The sequence below is a fragment of the Amphibalanus amphitrite genome, unplaced genomic scaffold, assembly GCF_019059575.1.
Source record: "Amphibalanus amphitrite isolate SeventyFive unplaced genomic scaffold, NRLGWU_Aamphi_draft 000336F_arrow, whole genome shotgun sequence".
Lineage (NCBI taxonomy): Eukaryota > Metazoa > Arthropoda > Thecostraca > Balanomorpha > Balanidae > Amphibalanus > Amphibalanus amphitrite.
Genome location: NW_024881831.1, coordinates 432,686 through 452,062, shown reverse-complemented (window position 1 = coordinate 452,062; position 19,377 = coordinate 432,686). Strand labels below are relative to the sequence as shown.

The 19,377-nt window shown below is 50.9% G+C and overlaps 1 protein-coding gene across 9 annotated transcripts in view; it reads right to left on the bottom strand.

Annotated features, from left to right (window-relative positions):
• Positions 1-19,377, bottom strand: part of LOC122388830 (serine/threonine-protein phosphatase 4 regulatory subunit 4-like) — a 98,291-nt gene that overhangs the window by 65,469 nt on the left and 13,445 nt on the right. For all 9 annotated transcript variants that reach the window (XM_043380264.1, XM_043380272.1, XM_043380265.1 and 6 more), the window contains 13 exons: positions 19,058-19,308; positions 18,393-18,466; positions 17,767-17,873; positions 17,341-17,455; positions 16,809-16,923; positions 16,334-16,456; positions 15,568-15,674; positions 13,950-14,147; positions 12,694-12,852; positions 12,077-12,259; positions 10,355-10,460; positions 6,608-6,733; positions 1,793-1,986 (listed from right to left, as the gene is read on the bottom strand). In XM_043380264.1, coding sequence (XP_043236199.1) covers positions 1,793-1,986; positions 6,608-6,733; positions 10,355-10,460; positions 12,077-12,259; positions 12,694-12,852; positions 13,950-14,147; positions 15,568-15,674; positions 16,334-16,456; positions 16,809-16,923; positions 17,341-17,455; positions 17,767-17,873; positions 18,393-18,466; positions 19,058-19,308 — 1,858 coding nt within the window. The remainder of the gene's footprint in view (positions 1-1,792; positions 1,987-6,607; positions 6,734-10,354; positions 10,461-12,076; positions 12,260-12,693; positions 12,853-13,949; positions 14,148-15,567; positions 15,675-16,333; positions 16,457-16,808; positions 16,924-17,340; positions 17,456-17,766; positions 17,874-18,392; positions 18,467-19,057; positions 19,309-19,377) is intronic.

Below are 19,377 nucleotides of genomic sequence, written 5' to 3'. Positions count from 1 at the left end.
AGCGCCAAACAGTGCAACACCAAGAGGTGCAAGTGCCGTAAGGCTGGAATGATGTGTACGAGTCGGTGCCACGCGGCGCTCCCATGTGTCAACAAATAATAAAACAGTTCTGGAACCTTTTGTTTGAAAATGCGGTCTCTATAGGACAGTTTCCAGACGATATTTTGTTTTTTACTGCCTATGGACCAACACAGCAGACCCCACACTTCAGAGAAACCCGATAACTGCACAGTGTAATATTTGGTACGCTGCAGACGAGACGATCCGTGAAATATCTCGAAGTGTTAGCCCATTTTACACCAATACGATAACGTCCTTCCCCCTCCCGCCCGCCGGCGTGTATATGCACACAACCGTCCGCGTACGAAAAGTTTTGTTACAGAGAGTGCCGGTCGTCTTTTGGGCAATCCATGTAATGCCTAGGCAACGAGTGTACTCAGTTAATTTTGACCATATTTCAGGGAGTGCCTGGCCTCCGCCTGGCATTTCATGAAATGCCTAAAATTTTCAGGCATTCGCTGTAACGCGCCTATTTCTACGAAGATTTCAGTTTTTGCCGGCATTCCATGTAATGCCTAGGCATTTCATGAAATGCCGGATTTCACCCGATGCCTACGACATAGCCAAATTGACAATACCTACGTTTTCCGGACTACTGCGAAGCAGCAAGTTGCCGGTTAAATGCATTCGCTAAATTTTCGAAATAACTATAAATTAAATACGTTTTCATTCAGTCACTATTCAGTCACTAGTTGACACTATTACTCAAGTCTGCTCCAAAGGCCGGAGTACTCGGGTGCTGCCATCCACGAATGCCGAACTCAATGCTAACGTGTAGCGATACCGGCGGAACCTTTCAGCTTTACGTCTGTTCAAACACTGCAGTCGTGCACGCTATGCAACGAGTTCCTGCTAAATACACTCGGGCCGTGTTTGAGTTCGGACACAAATCCGCTGATGTACTGGCGCGGCGCTGTTGATAACATGATTCAACATGACCTCATGACAGAGGCAACAGGGCCGGCCGGCGGCACTGTAAAACCCACGATCAAACGGGCGACAACGTCACCGCTCCTCGACAGCCAGCGAGGACGAGCGGCCAACATTCCGAGACAGCTCCAGCGCCGCCCCGCCGCCGGCAACCGCTCCCAGAAGCTGTCAGAAATGTATGCCCGGCCGGCGCCAGTGTCACTTTGATCAGACGATATAAATTCTGAAATTCGCCAGCCGCCTGAGGACAGAGTTCTGAGGCCGGCCGCAATAGTTTCCGACAGTTCGACAAGTGGCCTCACTGCCAGTTATCGACTGCGGCCTGGGTCGGGATTGCACAGTCTTAGTTCGCCGCAGCGGGCTGCGCACAAAAACAAAAAGTTGTCGGATCCGGTCGGTGGAGCGAGCTATTGTTAGCTGTCGGCAGGAGCGCACATTTGGTTTTCTCACCGAGGCGCTCTTTCTGCGCCTACATCGATGAATAATTTCAAGTTGAGATTCTCAGCGTTTCTAAGCAGTATATATTCAACATCATAAATATGCCATGTAATATTAGCTTTTAGGTGTTCAGAAGTTCAACACATTTTGAAATTGTTTGAAAGCTCCCCAGACCGCAAATGATTGTTCACGACCCAAGGTAAGAATACACGTGAATAGAATATACAAAAGTGTGGTCAAGATTACTTTACTAATAAGTGTAACAACATCCGGTTGCTTGCTTGGTCGCGCCTTCTTTCTCAGAAACATCCTCAAGCCTTCACAATTTTCTACAGGAGCGACGTTCTCACGCTGAGTCTCTCACCTCGATTTTGTCGAGCTGTATGATGGCGTGTCGGACGGCGGCGGCCGCATCCCGGTCCTGTTCCGTGACCAGCAGCTGGCGCACCACGGCCTCCAGCTGCTGCAGGCGCCGCTTGTCCGACGGCAGGCGCAGCGTGGCCTTCATCCGCGCCAGCAGCAGGCACAGGCCGCGCCGGATGTTCGGCACCGGGTCGTCTGGGGGCAACCGGGGTCAAAGGTCAACAGAGGTTAGAGGTCAGCAAAGGTCAGTCCAGCTCAGGGGTCAGTCGGGGTCAGAGGTCAGTCGGGGTCAGAGGTCAGTAAGGGGTCAGAGGTCAGTAGGGTTCATGAGGTAAGTACGGTTCATGGGGTCAGTCAGGATCAATGACCACTGACCAGTCGTGGTCAGAGGTCAGAAGAGGTCACTGGGAGTAGAGGCTGAAGGTGAGATAGAGATCAAGGATGAGACGAGTTAAGGGTCATCCACGAGCTTAGTTGAGAGGACGGATTACTGAAGGCACGATTGACGTCACCGAGTAGCCACAAGGTCACCGAGGACATCACAGTTACCTTGCTGGTCATGTCTTTGTCCCCGACAAGCGGACAATTTTAGCCGCACCACAACTTAGCCGAGTGACGCGTGTCGGACAAGGCCGGACGTCCAGCGGGCCCACAGCGGTCAGTGATGTCGGGGTGGGGCGGGCTGACCGCAGTCACCTGTCAGTCGCGGCTGGATAACCCATGAGCTGACCGCGTCCTGACGAGCTGCCCGTCCGGGAAGACGGAGGGCGCTGCCGCCGGCCACTACGTGCCGACTGGACACAGGTGGGAGGGACCATAGAGGATGGATTGGAGGGGGTGTGATGGGGTGGAATCTCTGCTGCCACCGAGAGCTGGCTGAAGAAGAATGCGACGAGTTGGGCGCCGGTAAAAAGCAGCGACAAACAAGCTTTATGAAGCTTTATGGCATGTGATGCCTGCTGTACCTACATTACATACGCATTACCTATATCCAGAAGAAACGATGTCAGTTTGTGTGTGGGTGCACTAACGTATCACCTCCCTTGACCAGACAAGCATATGCATTTGTAATTTGCCAACGTATGCAAAGGTTATAGACACCACCTTTACCACAACCTGTAATTCGGGTCGCTGTGGTGTTTCCCTTACACCCAATCCAAATAATGCTCCACTTCAACCTCAAGCTACACATACTCAGAGGCATCATTACAAACAATGTACAGTATGTCTAAAAAGTATGTCCCCTGGTTTGGCTCTCCCACAGGAGGCGAATCGGTAACTTGGCTGAATCCCAGTTGCGGCACCCGGCCGCCAGGGTCGCTGCCGCGCGAGCGGCCTTGACCGCTCGCATGTCATTGGCAGTTCGGTCCCTCCCCATCTATACCGAGGTGGGGAGGGGAGAAGAGGGGAAGAGAGGGGAGGGAGCGGCATCCGCTCGGCACTGGGCGATACCTGACTGACCCCGCGCTCCCTCGCTGACCTCCGTCCTGCCCTCAGGCGAAGACCGACTTCCTCGGCCCGTAGCGGCCGAGCGGAAAACCGAGCTCGCAGGGCGCGACTCCATTGGCCCAATCTTATAAATGGAATGCTGTCGTATTCACGGCATTAGATAATATTAATAGTGATAGCAGCAGTGGATGTGGTAAAATAGTCCAAAACAAACGAAAGCACACGATTGACGGATAATGCGCCCTCCTATTCAAATAAGCCCGCCCACTTCAATAGATGGTGTAGTTCCTTAGGGCGTAAAAGATGCAAAACACTACCAAACTTTTTTAGTTCGGCCACTGGGACCGTCAATATACAATTGACTGAAATGCATGAAAACCATTTTGCATTTAATAGCCGTTTTCTGCACCCAAACTTTGGTCAGTGACGCCCTGTCCATTCTAAAGCGTTTATAAGATTGGTCCCAGCACCCGATTTTGTATGAGGAAGTCGTTTAAAAAGCATCTTATCTCTAACCAATTTATTTATTATGGCCACTTTTACAGGACGTCTATAGAGCTTTGACATTTCTTCCTCGTTCAGGAGCAACGTTTTAACCCTCACCGGACCTTCAGGTTTTCTGAATACCGAGGGGGCGTTGGGGGGTTGGAAGATAGGGAACAACCCCCTTCGCCGATTCGCCCCTTATTGAGCTAGACTAGAGCCTCACGAAAGACACGATCGTGTGCGTCGTTACGAAATGCAGCGATTGGTCTCCGATTTTAAGGACTAGGATCAGCCGATGACTTCTGAGGTTAGGTCAAGTGGCCCAAGGCACATGTTCGGTTTTTGGTAAATAGCTTCGCTAAAAATGATCGCAGATCCGCGATTTTAGCAGCATCGTGTTTGTCTAGCTCAGGCGTGTCGAATGGTATACATTTTCTTCGGGTGAGATCAAGTTAAGGTGTTAACCTCGGGGCAAGGTCAGGTCACAGCCCGTCAGGTCATGAAGCTGGTCAAAGCATATAGATCTTATATACAATTTAATTTAGGATAGTTTAATTCAAGTCGGTATGAATCCGACTTGACAATTTACTAGGTGGGTTTTGCAGCGCTATTACTTCGGCATGTAATTATAAATCATTGCTAATTCCTATCCGGATATCGTTATTCAATGCTGGCCTTTGCGCCCTCAGAAATGTTTATAGTCATGAAGGCTTGCATTGACCCATACTTTCCATTTTTCAGCACCATTATTCGCCGTAGTTGACCAGGTATTTTCTTCAGCTCTCCCATGAATCATTTGGCTTAGACCCATGGCGTATCACCCGTGCATCGCAATACGCACCTACCACACACAAGTTCACGATCCCCACGAACCCACATCAGCGTCCGTTCGCTTGGTGTGTTACCCTTGACCTTTGTCCGCGACAACTGCCAGCTTGCCGGAGCACCCCTCCCTACACCGCTGCCCTCCCTCTCTCCCTCCCCCCCCCCCGGGGTCATGTCACGAAGGTTCGGGCTTACGCTACTACCGGCCGCTGCGCAGCTGTCACCTGGCGCTTGGGAATGTGTGGTCTGGTGCGGATTCAGCCAACTACCGGCTCGCGACACCAGCGCCACGTAGTGGCGACGGTACATTCTTTTTAGACATACTGTACCACAGTGGGCCGAGGAGCGGACTGGAAGCTCAATAGCGACTGCCTAACATTGTTGATCACCCGTAACGCTGCGGTCGGGTAACCCGGCATAGATCACCCTGCTAACATCGATGTTTGTTTGTGGTCACGACGCTCGTGGCAACGTCCATACACCGGCGACAGAGCGAAACTTTGGCCCTCAGACTGCAATGACACGGGCTCGGGCGTCTGGACACAGGCTCGGCCGGCGCCTGGATACATTAGAACGGTCTATTAGACCGACCAGCCGCCGCTATAGGACGTCTGGTGGGCACCCTGAGGAGGGTTAGTCCCGTCTTGCTCTAGCTTTGTCCACAGCGCAGCTCAGAGCTGGCCAACACCGGAATCTGAGAAACCCCGTCCTCCCCCATACGGCATACAGTTATCTATGGCAGCACCGATCTACACAAAGACCGAAAGACACCCCACCCCCGTACCGTCATCTCTAACATCCACGACCTACACACAAACCTACAGACGCCCCCACATGGCGCTTTGTCTGCCCAGAGTCGGACGGCTCGATTTACGACCCAACGGGCCACGTCAGTCACTGACCGAGCCACAAAGGTCGCCGCTGCTTCTCCCGTGTCGGTCAGCGAACGGCGCCTGGCGGCGTAACTAATTCACAACCCGACCATCGGTGGCCGGTTTGGGGTAGATCCTTCCCGGTGGTATTTCCGCAGGTAAAATTTCCGTCGGGTATGTGTCTGATCGGTCCCAGCGCTCGTTTATCACCCAGGTGGGGTGGTCAGTTAAAATACGCAGCCGAGCAGTGCTAAATAACGGTTATTACTGACGCTAGGGCACGGGGCGACCGTCCTGCAGGTGGAAGTGTGCCGAGTGTTGATGAATGATCCACAGTTGGTAGCACCAGGTCAGTTACCAGGCAGGGCCGGGTCAGTTACCAGGAGGGGGAGGCAGGAGCCACAGGTAGGTATATACCCACCTGGCCCCCATTGGACATGGGACAATAGTGTCCCGGCAGGGGTTATCCAAACAGGAAGGAGGCTTAGCTACCAGCGAACTCATGGACCACAACAAAACTCCGTCCATTATGCATTACGACCCACACTAGCTTTGCGCAATAACAAGAGGCTCAGCGGTTCTGATTCTGTGTTTGCGCGAGGCACATGACTTTGACGTTAGTTACATAATGCAGAAATAGATAAGTGTCTACTTACACATCCTACTTGCACATCCGTATGATGCAACGTAAATTTCATAACCGCGAGACAGGCGAGTTCCGTAACACACTTTTCTGCAGCATCAATCCTCATTTGGCTGTCCCACTGGTGACGCTACATAATGCTCCTATTCAATTATTCCCCGATGGACACTCATAAATTCGCGGACCACGCCAGAACCAAGGTCGTCCAACGCTCGAAATACACACTCACACACATTACATCGCGCGCTGCACACCAGCCGCACACATTCACACTCCAAAACGCACTCACTCGGCTGAAACTCCTGACGTATAGATCACGCACTAATCTGCTCAATGGCCGGCGTTCGAGGAAGCGCGCTCTAACCGACCCGTCTGGACCGGCCAGAAATGGTCCCGGTAAATGACCGCCTCCGCGCGAGAAACGACGACACCGGCGATAAAACGCTACACCTAATGGAGACAGACGATAATTGTGCCTAATGCGAGCCGGACGGCTGGCAGCGGCGGCGAATTACGGACCGGCAGCCGCGGGTCTACTCACCGACTAGAGTCAGCGTGGTCATGAAGAAGTACTGCTTGAAGAAGTTCTTGGAAAACATGTCCAGCACCATGCTACAGATGTCCAGATAGAGTTTCCGCATGTGGCAGCTATCGCTCTGACCCAGCTCTGAAACAGGGGGGGGGGGGGGTCAGAGGTCACCAATCGGGTCACTGAGGGGGCGTTCCACGACAAATCGACAAATAAAAAATTAAATTTGCACCCTCATATTTTATTTTTCGTTGAAAACTGGTGTAAGGGGTTGTGATGGGCGGGGAAGCCAGCTGTGGCAAGGATTTTTTTCTCCGAACAACGGTTTCCGAGATATAGCCTCGGGCAATTCCTGGAGGTCGCGCTGCAGCCCTATGTTTGGCGGCCTATAACTAAAAAACTATTGGTTTCTACGATAAAAACTTTATATGGTTCAGCTCACAATCAGACAAAAAACATTTTGGGTATCTCGGATTTTCATTTTTTGAAAATTTTGATCACGTGACCTTTTGACCTATTTTTCGAAGAGTGACCTTGATATTTTCCCCACTGAAAGTTGCAATTTTGTCTGATGACGATTAAAGCCTTATCGATTGTCATTCATATGCGAAAATAAAAAAGTGGATATCGCCCTGCATTGACCTCAGGTCAGGTCATTTTTATGACCTGTCCATTATTACGAGCGGGAGCGACAGTGAGATCTCGAGAATAAAGCAAGATAGCGACAAGCGGTAAACGTTGCAGGGTACTAACGGATAAGGTCTATAATTTTTACTGAGGTAATTTTCAGGTCAGGTCAAAGATGACGTCACAGGAGCAAAAAGGAAGTCAAAATTGCGGCACTACATATATATGAAGTTTTTCTCGAATAACTTTCAAGGTATCCCAGCTAAGAACAAACCAATAGCACCATCGTGATCCTCTCGTCGATCCGCATCGAAACATATGTATGTTGACCTCGAAAGGTCGAAAGGTCAAAAGTTGACCTTAGGTCACGTGACGAGCGGGAGCGACAGCGAGATCTCGAGAATAAAGCAAGATAGCGACAAGCAGTAAACGGTGCAGGGTACACACGGATAATGTCTATAATTTTTACTGAGGTCATTTTCAGGTCAGGTCAAAGATGACGTCACAGGAGCAAAAAGGAAGTCGAAATTGCGGCACTACATATATATGAAGTTTTTCTCGAATAACTTTCAAGGTATCCCAGCTAGGAACAAACTAATAGCACCATCGTGATCCTCTCGTCGATCCGCATCGAAAGATATGTATGTTGACCTCGAAAGGTCGAAAGGTCAAAAGTTGACCTTAGGTCACGTGACCTAAGGTCAACTTTTGACCTTTCGACCTTTCGAGGTCAAAATACATATGTTTCGATGCGGATCGACGAGAGGATCACGATGGTGATATTAGTTTGTTCCTAGCTGGGATACCTTGAAAGTTATTCGAGAAAAACTTCATATATATGTAGTGCCGCAATTTTGATTTCCTTTTTGCTCCTGTGACGTCATCTTTGACCTGACCTGAAAATGACCTCAGTAAAAATTATAGACCTTATCCGTGTGTACCCTGCACGGTTTACCGCTTGTCGCTATCTTGCTTTATTCTCGAGATCTCGCTGTCGCTCCCGCTCGTCATAATGGACAGGTCATAAAAATGACCTGACCTGAGGTCAACGCAGGGCGATATCCACTTTTTTTATTTTCGCATATGAATGACAATTGATAAGGCTTTAATCGTCATCAGACAAAATTGCAACTTTCAGTGGGGAAAATATCAAGGTCACTCTTCGAAAAATAGGTCAAAAGGTCATGTGATCAAAATTTTCAAAAATTGAAAATCCGAGATAGCCAAAATGTTTGTTGGCTGATTGTGAGTTGAACCATATAAAGTTTTTATCGCAGAAAACCAATAGTTTTTGAGTTATAGGCCGCCAAACATAGGGCTGCAGCGCGAACTCCAGGAATTGCCCGAGGCTATATCTCGGAAACCGTTGTTCGAAGAAAAAAATCCTTGTCACAGCTGGCTTTCCCGCCCATCACAACCCATTAGACCAATTTTAAGCAAAAAATAAAATATGAGGGTGCAGGGCACTTGTCGATTTGTCGTGGAACGCCCCTGAGGTCACAGACAGGGCCAGAGAGGTCAACGGGTCGAACCCATAGGTCACAGCCCCGGCGGGTAATGGTTTACGGGTCAGCGCACTACACGTAACGCACCCCACGTGGATGACACTGATTAGCTTTGGAGGGTGTAATGATCGCTGATGCCTGCCCCATCAAAGTGATGCGGTTATCGACGTGCGATGAGTCTTGGAACTCACAACTCAATCAGTCGACGAGTAGAGTAGCTAGAGTGACGAACTATGAAAGAACAGTGTTACCATTATGATCTGATGATTCGGCTGGCATATGCCTGTAACTGAATTAATTTCCGTGGACGTCATTAAACCAGAACATGTTAAGGGCAGGTTTGAAAAGCCATGAAACGGTTGCGTCGCAAGTTTCGCACTGAACTGATCGCACATTTTACATAATCAATGCTGAATCCGTTATGGTCTTACGATTATAACGTCTGTAACCATGCAATCAGAACCATAGCAACCAGCTATTGCAGGCTGGCTATGGAAATTAGCCATCAGAAACGTTCAGGCCCGCGGGTCTGAGTGCTTTGCCGACCACACGTGGAAGTCGCTAATGTGTAACATAGTTTTGATCAAACAGGATCCAACTTTAGTTGACTTTACTCGTACCTCCGGTTCTAAGGCAGTTTATAACTCTTAACAAGTTGCTACTTAACTGTACTAAAATATAATTGTAATTAGGGTGTTGCCAAAGCCAAGGATAAAATAAAATATCAAATATACGTGATAAATGCGTTAAGTCTGATTCACTCGCCTTTGAGAATACAAAATACCATGCCGTCGAAAAACAAGTCGTAATTCACCCACACTGAAGTAGCTCAAAAACAGACAAATGTTATCTCGGGCCGTTGTTGGGCTTTCAAAACAAGCGGTTTTGGCTAATTTGCGTTCATTACTCATTTTTACATCGAAATAATTGTAATACGAGTTTTTCTATACATATCTTATCTTCTATACATATCTTTTTATACATATCTTAGAGACTGCATTGCGTCAATGCTTTGATGATCACTATTGCTTGGAGTTGGATCATTTTCACGACGCACGCTATAAATACATCAAAACCGTCGCCAGCCCTCAGTGACGCACAGCAGCGCAGTCCTAACCATCTCCACCTCCCTGCCCCCCACCTCCCGCCACCCGGCCCATCAGTCATGAATGCAGGGCGGCGCGCCAGCCGTCAGCCCGAGCAACGGCTAAGCCAAAGAAGCAGGCGGCGCGGCCGGCCGGCCAGCAGGCCGCCGGACGGTATCGGACCGCCCACGGGCCGCCTAAGCCGGTAAAAGCCACCACAGCGGCCGCGCCAGGTGCCCGTGCATTGTGATGAGGCATTAGACCGAGCCGGCGGAGGTGGGGGCGGGGTGGGGGCGGGGGTGAGCTAGAAGCCGTCTGTTGGAGTTTGTCATTGTCACTGGCTTAGCTCGGAATAAAAGCAGACTCAGTCGGTCGGCCTACGCACAGGCACGTAAATACTCCCAGTTTAACCATTGCACTCAAACTTCAAATTCACCTACTTCTACAGAAACCACAGGCGCTAGTTTCTCCCACGACTTCTTTGGACAATCAATATCCAGCAATCAAGCAAATTGTGCCGTGTCTCTCCACTTCCCACCCACCTTCCACGAGTCTGCCGCAGATCATGTGCCGGTGCTCGATGTGCCGCACGTTCTGGAGGAACACCAGTAAGGTGCGGGCAGCCGCCTGACGGCACGGTATCGGCCTCTGCGGAACGGAGGCACACGGTAAGTCAGAGGGGTATACAGGGGGTATATTTGTGAACGATGCCGGTCTCTGTGTGTGGGCGGGCGGGAAATGACAGGCAGAAGGCTGTCCAAGTGGAGAAGGGAATAACCTTAATGGATGGTACCGGCTTCTGCGAACGGAAGAACAACGGCAGGTCAGAGAGATAAGCAGATGCGCTGGAAATAGCAAAAATTGGGATGAGACGAGCATTGCGTGGCGTACAGAGTATCCTGAGACACGAAGGAGAGACCACGATGATGAATCCACAGGACACAGAATATTGGAGTCCATAGCTTTGCCATAGTGAACGAGACGACTCTAGCGTGAAACTTCAGTGTAAAAAAATCAGAAAGTAGAAGTGCGTCTCACGTCTGAAATTAAGCTTTTACGGGAGACATTGAAGAAACTCCATTGCACGTGTGACGAGACGTTGACAGGAGCATGTGAGCACATACGATACATCATCCGGGACCACAGCTGGCAATTTGACGGCTGGGTGGACGCGGACATGCCAAAGGCCCCACAAGAGCGGTCAACAACAGAGCTAACTCAGACAAAAGACAGCTAAATCTCAATCACTATTCACCTGCCGACAGCACGCAGCATACATCACAGCGTCTCAGTAAGCCTCCTGCGCAGAACTGATGGATCACCCCCACGGAACAACATCACTCATTTCACACGCACCAAGACTTTGTGTGTAATCCATTATTCAGAGCAGGATCCCGAGGCGTTGAAGGATGCCTTTTTCCAGCACGCGCCGCTTTAAGCAAAGGTCAGTGACACAAGGTGGCTGGTCGCGTGTTAAGTGCGTGAATGAAAACCGCGGTAGGGCCACGCAGGCCTGGGGCGGGACATGGTACGGTGAAACACAGTGGATGGCAAATAATGAGCGGGTTTGGGGGTGGAAGGGGGCAGAGTGGCACGAGCAGAGGTGTGACGAATGGCGAAATGACACGGACGAGCCGCCTCATCAGCCAAGCTTAGCGTCCAAAATAGCCACGGGCGCATTAGACGGCACTGTGCGAGGCGCAAGGCTGAAAACTGCCCACGACACGACAATGAAACACGGACACGAAACGACATGACTTGTGGCACCGGGGTTAGCGGGAGTTTCGCTAAGTGACTGGGTCTTAAGTACGACATAAAATTCGCCGGACTGCTGACAGTAAGAGCCTCTGAAAGGTGCTAAGTCCTGACGACAGTTGGAATACATGCACATGTACAACACGCGAGAAAGTCATGGCTCATGAAAACTTTGCACACAAGGTCATTAGCTTAGCTTAACGTCATGTTCACATAAAACATATTATGACAGCCACTGAACATTCCATGCCACTGAGCACAGAGCCTGTACCGCTCTATAAGATGGTGTGCCTGAAATTCTGACAAACTCATCAGACGAAAGATTACATGATTGTGCATGTTTCTGTAAGACTGTCAGGCAACTGTCAGTTGTGTCAGACCGCCTCTCAACATGGTGTGCAATGTGCGGCTGTGTAGTGTGTACACTTCCAGACTGCACAAAACATGTGCAGAGCTGTCTGTTACTGTACAACAAATGTCAACTTTGTATGTCAAGACCGTCCTCTTACCACAGTGTGCAGTTTCTGGAAGACGGTGGGCACCCAGCAATGGTAGAGGTGGTCGGGCGGAAAACAGTCGGCCAGGCTGCTCAGACGCTCCAGGAGGCCGGCGTGCAGCCGCCACCGGGTCGTGTTCGAGATGACACACTCACACGTCATCAGCGCCGCCGTCAGCTCCGCCACCAGCTCCGGCTGACGGAGGGGGGAGGGGAGTAAGCACTAAGCAGAGGGTGGGGAGGGTAGTGATCAAGCCAGGAATGAGTGGAGTGGGGTAATGGTTAGATACAAGCCAACTGAGAAGAAGGAAAACATCAAGAAGCTTACGATCTTTGGGGGTCGTTAGACAAAGAAACGACTGTTAAACGTGAGTGACACTTGACATTTGGTAAAACAGTGAATGACGTTCAAAATAGACAGCATTCCATAAGCGGCATAGTCAGAGGATCACACAAACTCATATCCACGAATTAAGAATAAGAGGAATAGCAACAGCTTTCACGTCGCATAAATCTGCTGTTCATTTTCAGACGCAGCCTCTCCAGTTACATTTCCACATTTCCAGCCAGAGGCATTCACTATGCTAACGAAAGGAACACCCTCCACCAGCCTGTGCTCCGAGCGCTCACTTTGGCCTTGGGTCCCAGCACACCATGTCGTACGAACGCCTCCAGCGTGAGCGGCAGCCGCTCCACCAGGGCGGCCAGCACGTCCACCGAATCGTCCTTGAGCAGATGAACCAGCTCAGAGTGCACCTGGTGCACACTGGGGCCCAAAAGACGGCACACCTGGGGGAGCAGAGCTCGAGGTTACACAGGTGTACCAGTTCAGAGTGTACCTGGTGCACACTGGGGCCCAGCAGGCGGCATACCTGGGGGAAGGGGGCGTGGGAGGTCATATTGGTGCAGATTTACCACTTCAGAGTGTACCTGGTGCACGCTAGGGCCTAGCAGGCGGCACACCTGTAGGGGGACATGAGGTCATATTGGAGCACCTGGTGCACACTCGGACCCAGGTCGAGGCGGAACACCTGTAGGGGAGGGAGAAGGCGTGGGGTCACACGAGCGCACCTGGTGCACGCTGGGGCCCAGCAGCCGGCACACCTGCAGGGGAGGAAGGCGTGGGTTTTACTAGTCACCTAGTAAAACCCCACGCCCAGGAGGCGGGCCCAGGAGGCGACACGCCTGTGGCGAGCAGAACACGGTGTTACGCTACAGCACGGAGGGGACGGGAGGAGCTGAGATGTTACGCTCGGGAGGCAGCTTTAGGGAGAAGATGAGAGGACGCAAAGTTTCCTCACACCTATATATTGTCACATATCATTGTGAATGGCTGTCACGTGTCATGGTCAAACTCTAAGGTCTTTGAGGCAGGCTCCCTGGTAATGCAAATATCTAATTCTAGTCATAAGCTAAGTGACGGTCGACTCGAAGGCGGCGGCAGTTTGCTGGCGGTTTGATGATCTGTATTACTTACATATAATATTAACAGCACTAGCTCACCATTTCACTCCTTCATCAGAGAAACATTATGCACAGCAGCTCGCCAGCCGATCGCTGATCCCCATTCAAACGTGTCCCCGCACACGGCACCCGAATCCCACCCGTACGCTGCTATGAGAGAGCCTGACGAAGCATCTCTATGACAGAGCCTGACAGAGCATCTCTGCCCACACCCTCCCTCCGCTGTACACCCCCCCCCCCCCATCCACCCTCCGTATGTGCAGAGCAGCTCTACCCCGTACCCTCCCCCCGCCTGTGCCCTCAGCCTCTCCCACCGTGTGTGCCCTTCTGCCCCTCCCTCCGCCTGCGCCCCTCCAACCGTCTGTACCCCCCCCCCCCTCAGCTAAGCATCTGCCCCCTCCCTCTCCTCCTCCATGTCTGACCTCGTGAAACCCTGCTGCAATGACCCGCCTCACTCCCGGGTGCGGGTCGAACACTAGGTCGGTAAAGGTGGCGTGCAGGTTGCTGCGGCTCAGGTCTCCGCCCGCCAGCAGCAGCATCGCGGGGAAGTTGAAGGCGCACGCCTCGCAACACTGCATGTAGCGCTCGCTCGGGTCTAGCTGCGGCACCAGGTCCGGCATCTGACGGTGGGGAGGGGAGGGGTTAGTGTAAGTGGGGTGCGGACGAATCATCGACTCTTGAGTTATTCATTGTGGTCCTAATTATACTGCAGAGAAAGGCAGCGATTAATTATTCCGCAAGCTGTGGCTCATGTGATGGGAGAAATCAATGCCACGGACAAAAGATATAGTCAAAAGAAAACGTCAGAATAAAACCGATTATTGTATACAAACAGCCTGCAACATTTCCGTCATTTTAAACGCATTTGCCGATTGAATCGCAAAACAGTAACTATATAACAATCTATACCACTCAGATTTTGATAACAACGCTCTCAACTTAAACATAATACAAAAACAATGAAATGCGCAAGACGACCCAATCAAACTCCATAATCATGAAGCCTCTATCCGGTTTCGGGTTCGTTCCACCGAGAACAGTCGCAGAAGCTGTCCTAGATATCACGTTACCGCTGCAGTCGCCAGTCTGCATACATTACCGTAGTTTGCATAATAATTCCCCGGGAGGGCAGACTGACGACACACTGTGCGCCGTATACCGACACGTGGCCCCGCGACTTCCAGGGAGCGACTGCTCGGAGCTAACGTACCGTGCCGGGTAGCAGACAGGATGCTCATCTGCGGGACGCCGCAGCTGACGGACTTTGGATCGGCACCGCAGGACGGAAAACAACGTCACGAAAAGTTGACCGAGGCGCTGGGAATTTGAATTGGCGAACAGCCTACTTATCTGAATCCCTATGCATGATGAATTTTAAAGGCGGATGTTGAAAACTGCAAAGCTGCTACCCACTCGACGCAAGGAGGCATGGAATTCTTCCAAAATAACCAAACCATCATAAATGGATGCTCTACTTTACAGAGCCTAGTGGTATCCATCAAAACTGACAATATGTCGTCACTCCTTTTCCAGACAGCTATGAATTAACATCAATTATCAACGATATTTTGTACTTCTCGTGAAAGGTAAAACGATCCAAGTTTCAGCAAATCTTTCCTTAGACAAATACAACTCGACGTCACCATATGCAATGAACTTGTGAAGTCGTAACCAAGTAACTGAATCTTCACCTAGAAAGATGGCGTTAAATTCGGTCCAGTCAGGTCAGAGCACTGTTTCACAACGCGCCGCAACCTGACGCCACCAGGTATAATTGGCACTCGGTTTTATGGAACCGTGAGCAGAATTGCCAATCTTTGCGAGCGCCGATACTGGTAGTGTTAGGAAGTGTCACGCGCTGAAACAGGGCCCTGGTCACCTCAGGTCAGGTAGGATTAGTGGTAATTTCTTATTTCAGAGCGCCCGACCTTAGGTAGGACTACATCAGGTCAGGTTACACCTTACACCATGTCAACCACCAGGCCACATCAGTCCAGCACAGATTATTTGCCATCAAACTGTCCAAATCCCCTCCCGTACCGGGTTGAACTCGTTGCGTGCCGCTGCGGCCTTATGGAGGTTCTTCAGCCGTGCCACGCCGCCGTAAAAGTCCAGAAACGTCTGCTTCTGCTCTGGACTCAGGTATTCTGTGGGAGGAGACAACATCGATAAAGAGATGAGTAGGAGTAGCCAACGTTTGGTAACAGAAGAGAAACACTCGGTAGTGTGCATACTGATACTGCATAGTTAATGTGCTATGTGATAAAATAGCTGCCATTTAAAACCTGCGACTGGATATTTCGTACTGTCAATATTGGCTAAGCCGCCATACTTGACAGGTCGGTGAATGAGCATGAAGCTACAAAACGAAGAATTGTTTATAATGAAACTGGCAACAAACATGAAAATACAATCAATAATACATGCAGAAAATACATTAATGTTCATAATCGGAGCACATATAAGCAGTGTGTACGCACACAAAATATACCATTAAACTAGGATAACTCTGCAATATGAAGCGTTTCATTTTTGCTTATCTATTCATTTCTCGTGATCACTAACAAAAAAAAAAAAAATCCACTAACACGTCCCAGCCAATTTTATGATAGTTCCCAACCGCTGACAAAAAGCCAACAAAAGCCTTACATTAAATTCATGGTTTTTATCCATTTAACACCCTATATCCGGCATTGCTACTTCAATACCGATACGGTGCATTTAAGAAAAACTGTACAAAATTGAGCCCATAATACATGCCTCATATTTCAATGACAACGAAAGTCCGACTCTCGGACCGACTCACCGCTGAGTCCGCAGCTGAGTTTTCCCAGGAGTTTGGCGATGACGGGCAGGGACGAGTCCCGCGACTCGTAGCTCGACTCACACACCTTCATCGACAGTGGGATGATGGTCTGGGTGCACGTCTCTGCGGAGGGAGGATCAGAGGGGAAGGAGTTAGATACCGGGACAGCAGAGGTTCAGTTCGTCACAGCCTGCTTCACACTGGACAGGGACGATGGTGTAAAGAACTTTGATGAAAGATAGACATTTCGCGATAACTGTCGGACAGAAACGCATCACCGAGAAACGTGCAGACGTTTGGGAGTGAAATAATTCGATGGCATCTCTCCACTGACCCCCAGAGTATGGGCGTTGAGCAAAAAAGGAGCGAATGGCTTCAATGACTGTTGACTACGACAAGGCACGAACTATCTGCCGTCCCATCCTGCCCCACCTTGTCACTCCACTATGGATTCATTCTCTTTCCCCTCCCTTACCGGCGTCCAGGATATCCAGCATGTCGACCAGCGTGCGGAAGGCGGCCAGGCGTACCGCTACCTCTTCGTCACTGGATAGTTCCACCAGCTCCGGAATGATGGCCGCGCGGGTCTCCTGGCGGCGATTGGGGGACCGTTAGAGGTGCACAGAGACAGAAAGTCAGGGAGACAGAAAAGGACGGCTAGAGGTGCACAGAGGGCAGCACAGTTTAGTAAGTATGGAGGGAGAGACACGAGTTTAGCAGAGGCCAGCACGATCGGGCGGAGGGAGAGAGCTGCAGTAGGCAAGTAGGGGGCAGCACCGTCGGGCGAAAACTGGGCTTCACATAAGCCTAACGGTAGTAGGTATGCGTCATAGAATAGGACTAGGGCGTAGTACCAGGCCAAGCATGAACAGATGGAGTCACTGCGGTGCATAGATGGCTTCTTTCTCCCTTCGGTACGGTACACTGCGGTACATTCTCCTTTCGGTACATCACATCGCACCACACCCTCTCCAGCCCTGATTCCCCAGCGCCCTCTCCCTGCGTACCTGTGGACCGAGTCCGTGCGCCACCGCACCCAGCTGAGAACACATGGCCGCGCGGACCTCGGAGTCCACGTCCTGGCAGAGCGACTGCACGCTGGCCAGCAGCTCCGTCTGGATCCTGCGGGAATGGATGCGGTGATGTCAGGTGGGGCGGTGGGATTGGCGGAGGGAGAACAACAGGCAATAGCAAAGGCGACGGTAAAGGCGGCGGTGACAGCACTTATCCATGAGTGAGACAAACGGAGTGTAATGGAATTACGGAGAGACCTTATCCAAATAGGAGACGCTTGTTTTGCGAGCTTATAACTATCACCACTATTATCACCATCACAATCATCCACAGATCACCAGAGCCACCGATAACCAGCTATCTCCATGTTTGGCCTCCCGACATCCGTATAGTTAGTTCGTGAGGCGGTGAACACTCACGTGTAGGGGTCGAATTTGGTGGCCATCCTGCCGATGAGTTTACAGCCGGCCACCCGTGACGCGACTGGGTGGCTGAGCTGACTCTTCTCCACTGCAACGCTCAGAATCTGCGGGGGAGAGTGTCGGATCAAATAGCTGCCACACTGATTCTGACAGTGACAGACACACAGTAGCATTTTACAAATACTCAACTACAGTCCACAGTCCCAGTCGCACTCACAAAAGACAATGCACAGTGACAGTTCACAGACACAGTCTACAGGGTCAGACACAGTCCACATTCTACAGTCAAGTCACAGACAACAGTCAACAGTTCATAGGTCACAGTCACTCGGTCACAGTCACTCAGTTGTCAGCGCGAAACAGTACAGCAGCGGTGATGGGCCACAGCAGGCACAGAACCTACCCGACACGGAAACTCAATCGCGTTATCGGACAATCAAGCACACCAAAGGGCAGTACGGCGCTACTTTGATACGGCACAGAGACAACCTGTCAATCGTCACTCCGAAAACACATCCAATGGCGGGTATCGAGTATCGGAACTACTGACATTGGTATACTCGTATGTAGTCTTGCCTGCCGAGTCTGATTCTCTGCCGTCCCACAGGCACACGTTCACGTACCTCCTGTTGGATGACGTCGGCCGGCAGCAGGTCAATGACGTCCAGTAGTGTTTCCAACCAGGCCGCCGCCACCACTGTCAACAAGGCACGAGTGAGGTCAGGTTCAGCATCGCACCGAGCACACGGCGGCGGAGAGAATACATTGACATAGCTAGGCGTTGAAAGAGAGCGATAAACAGATGTAATTCAGCCAACAAAACGAAAGAAGGAGCTATCCAAAGGAAACCCAAGGGCTACAGCCGAGAACTTTTTTAAATCCACCTGTTTCAGACACATTCGTTGGAAGACAATGAATGATAAAATACGGGCTTCCAATAGTCACTGCGAAAGCAATGACCCGGGTTGGAAGACAATGAATGATAAAATTACAACTATGGTCCAACTATGGTATAGCATTGGTCATTGGTCAATCAATACAAATAAGACGACGAGTCGGGAAAAAATCATCAGAAAGTATTCATTTCACCACATCTGTCAGTCATTTTCCATCAACTTTAAACAGTCTTCTAAACGTAAGTCATCTTTCTTAGATTCCGTTCCAAATGATAAATATTTCGCGTAATAGTGTTAGCTGCTATCCTAGCCCGCACACCACCTCAAGTCTACTGCCCCTCCTCCTCACTCCCCTCACCCTCTCCTCCCTCTCACTCCCTTCACTCTCTCACCGGGGTCATTGCTGTCCACGCTGATGAGTATGCTCTGCAGGAAGGTCTGTGTGAAGGTCGACTGGGGCAGCAGCTCCCGGCGCAGCACCGCTAGGAAGCTGGCGCTGGCCGCGCGCTGAAAGTCGGGCGGTGACGAGGGCAGCGCGGCCGTCACGCGCGGCACCACCTCCGACAGACAGCCGGCCGGGTCGGAGCCCAGCAGACGGGGCACGCCCTCAGCCACCGCCGCCCGCTGGCCCGCGTCACCGGCGCTGTCGGTGGTGGCGGAGCGGGGTGGTGAGTGTATGGCGGAGGGGAGGGAGGCGGTGATAGATGTGGGG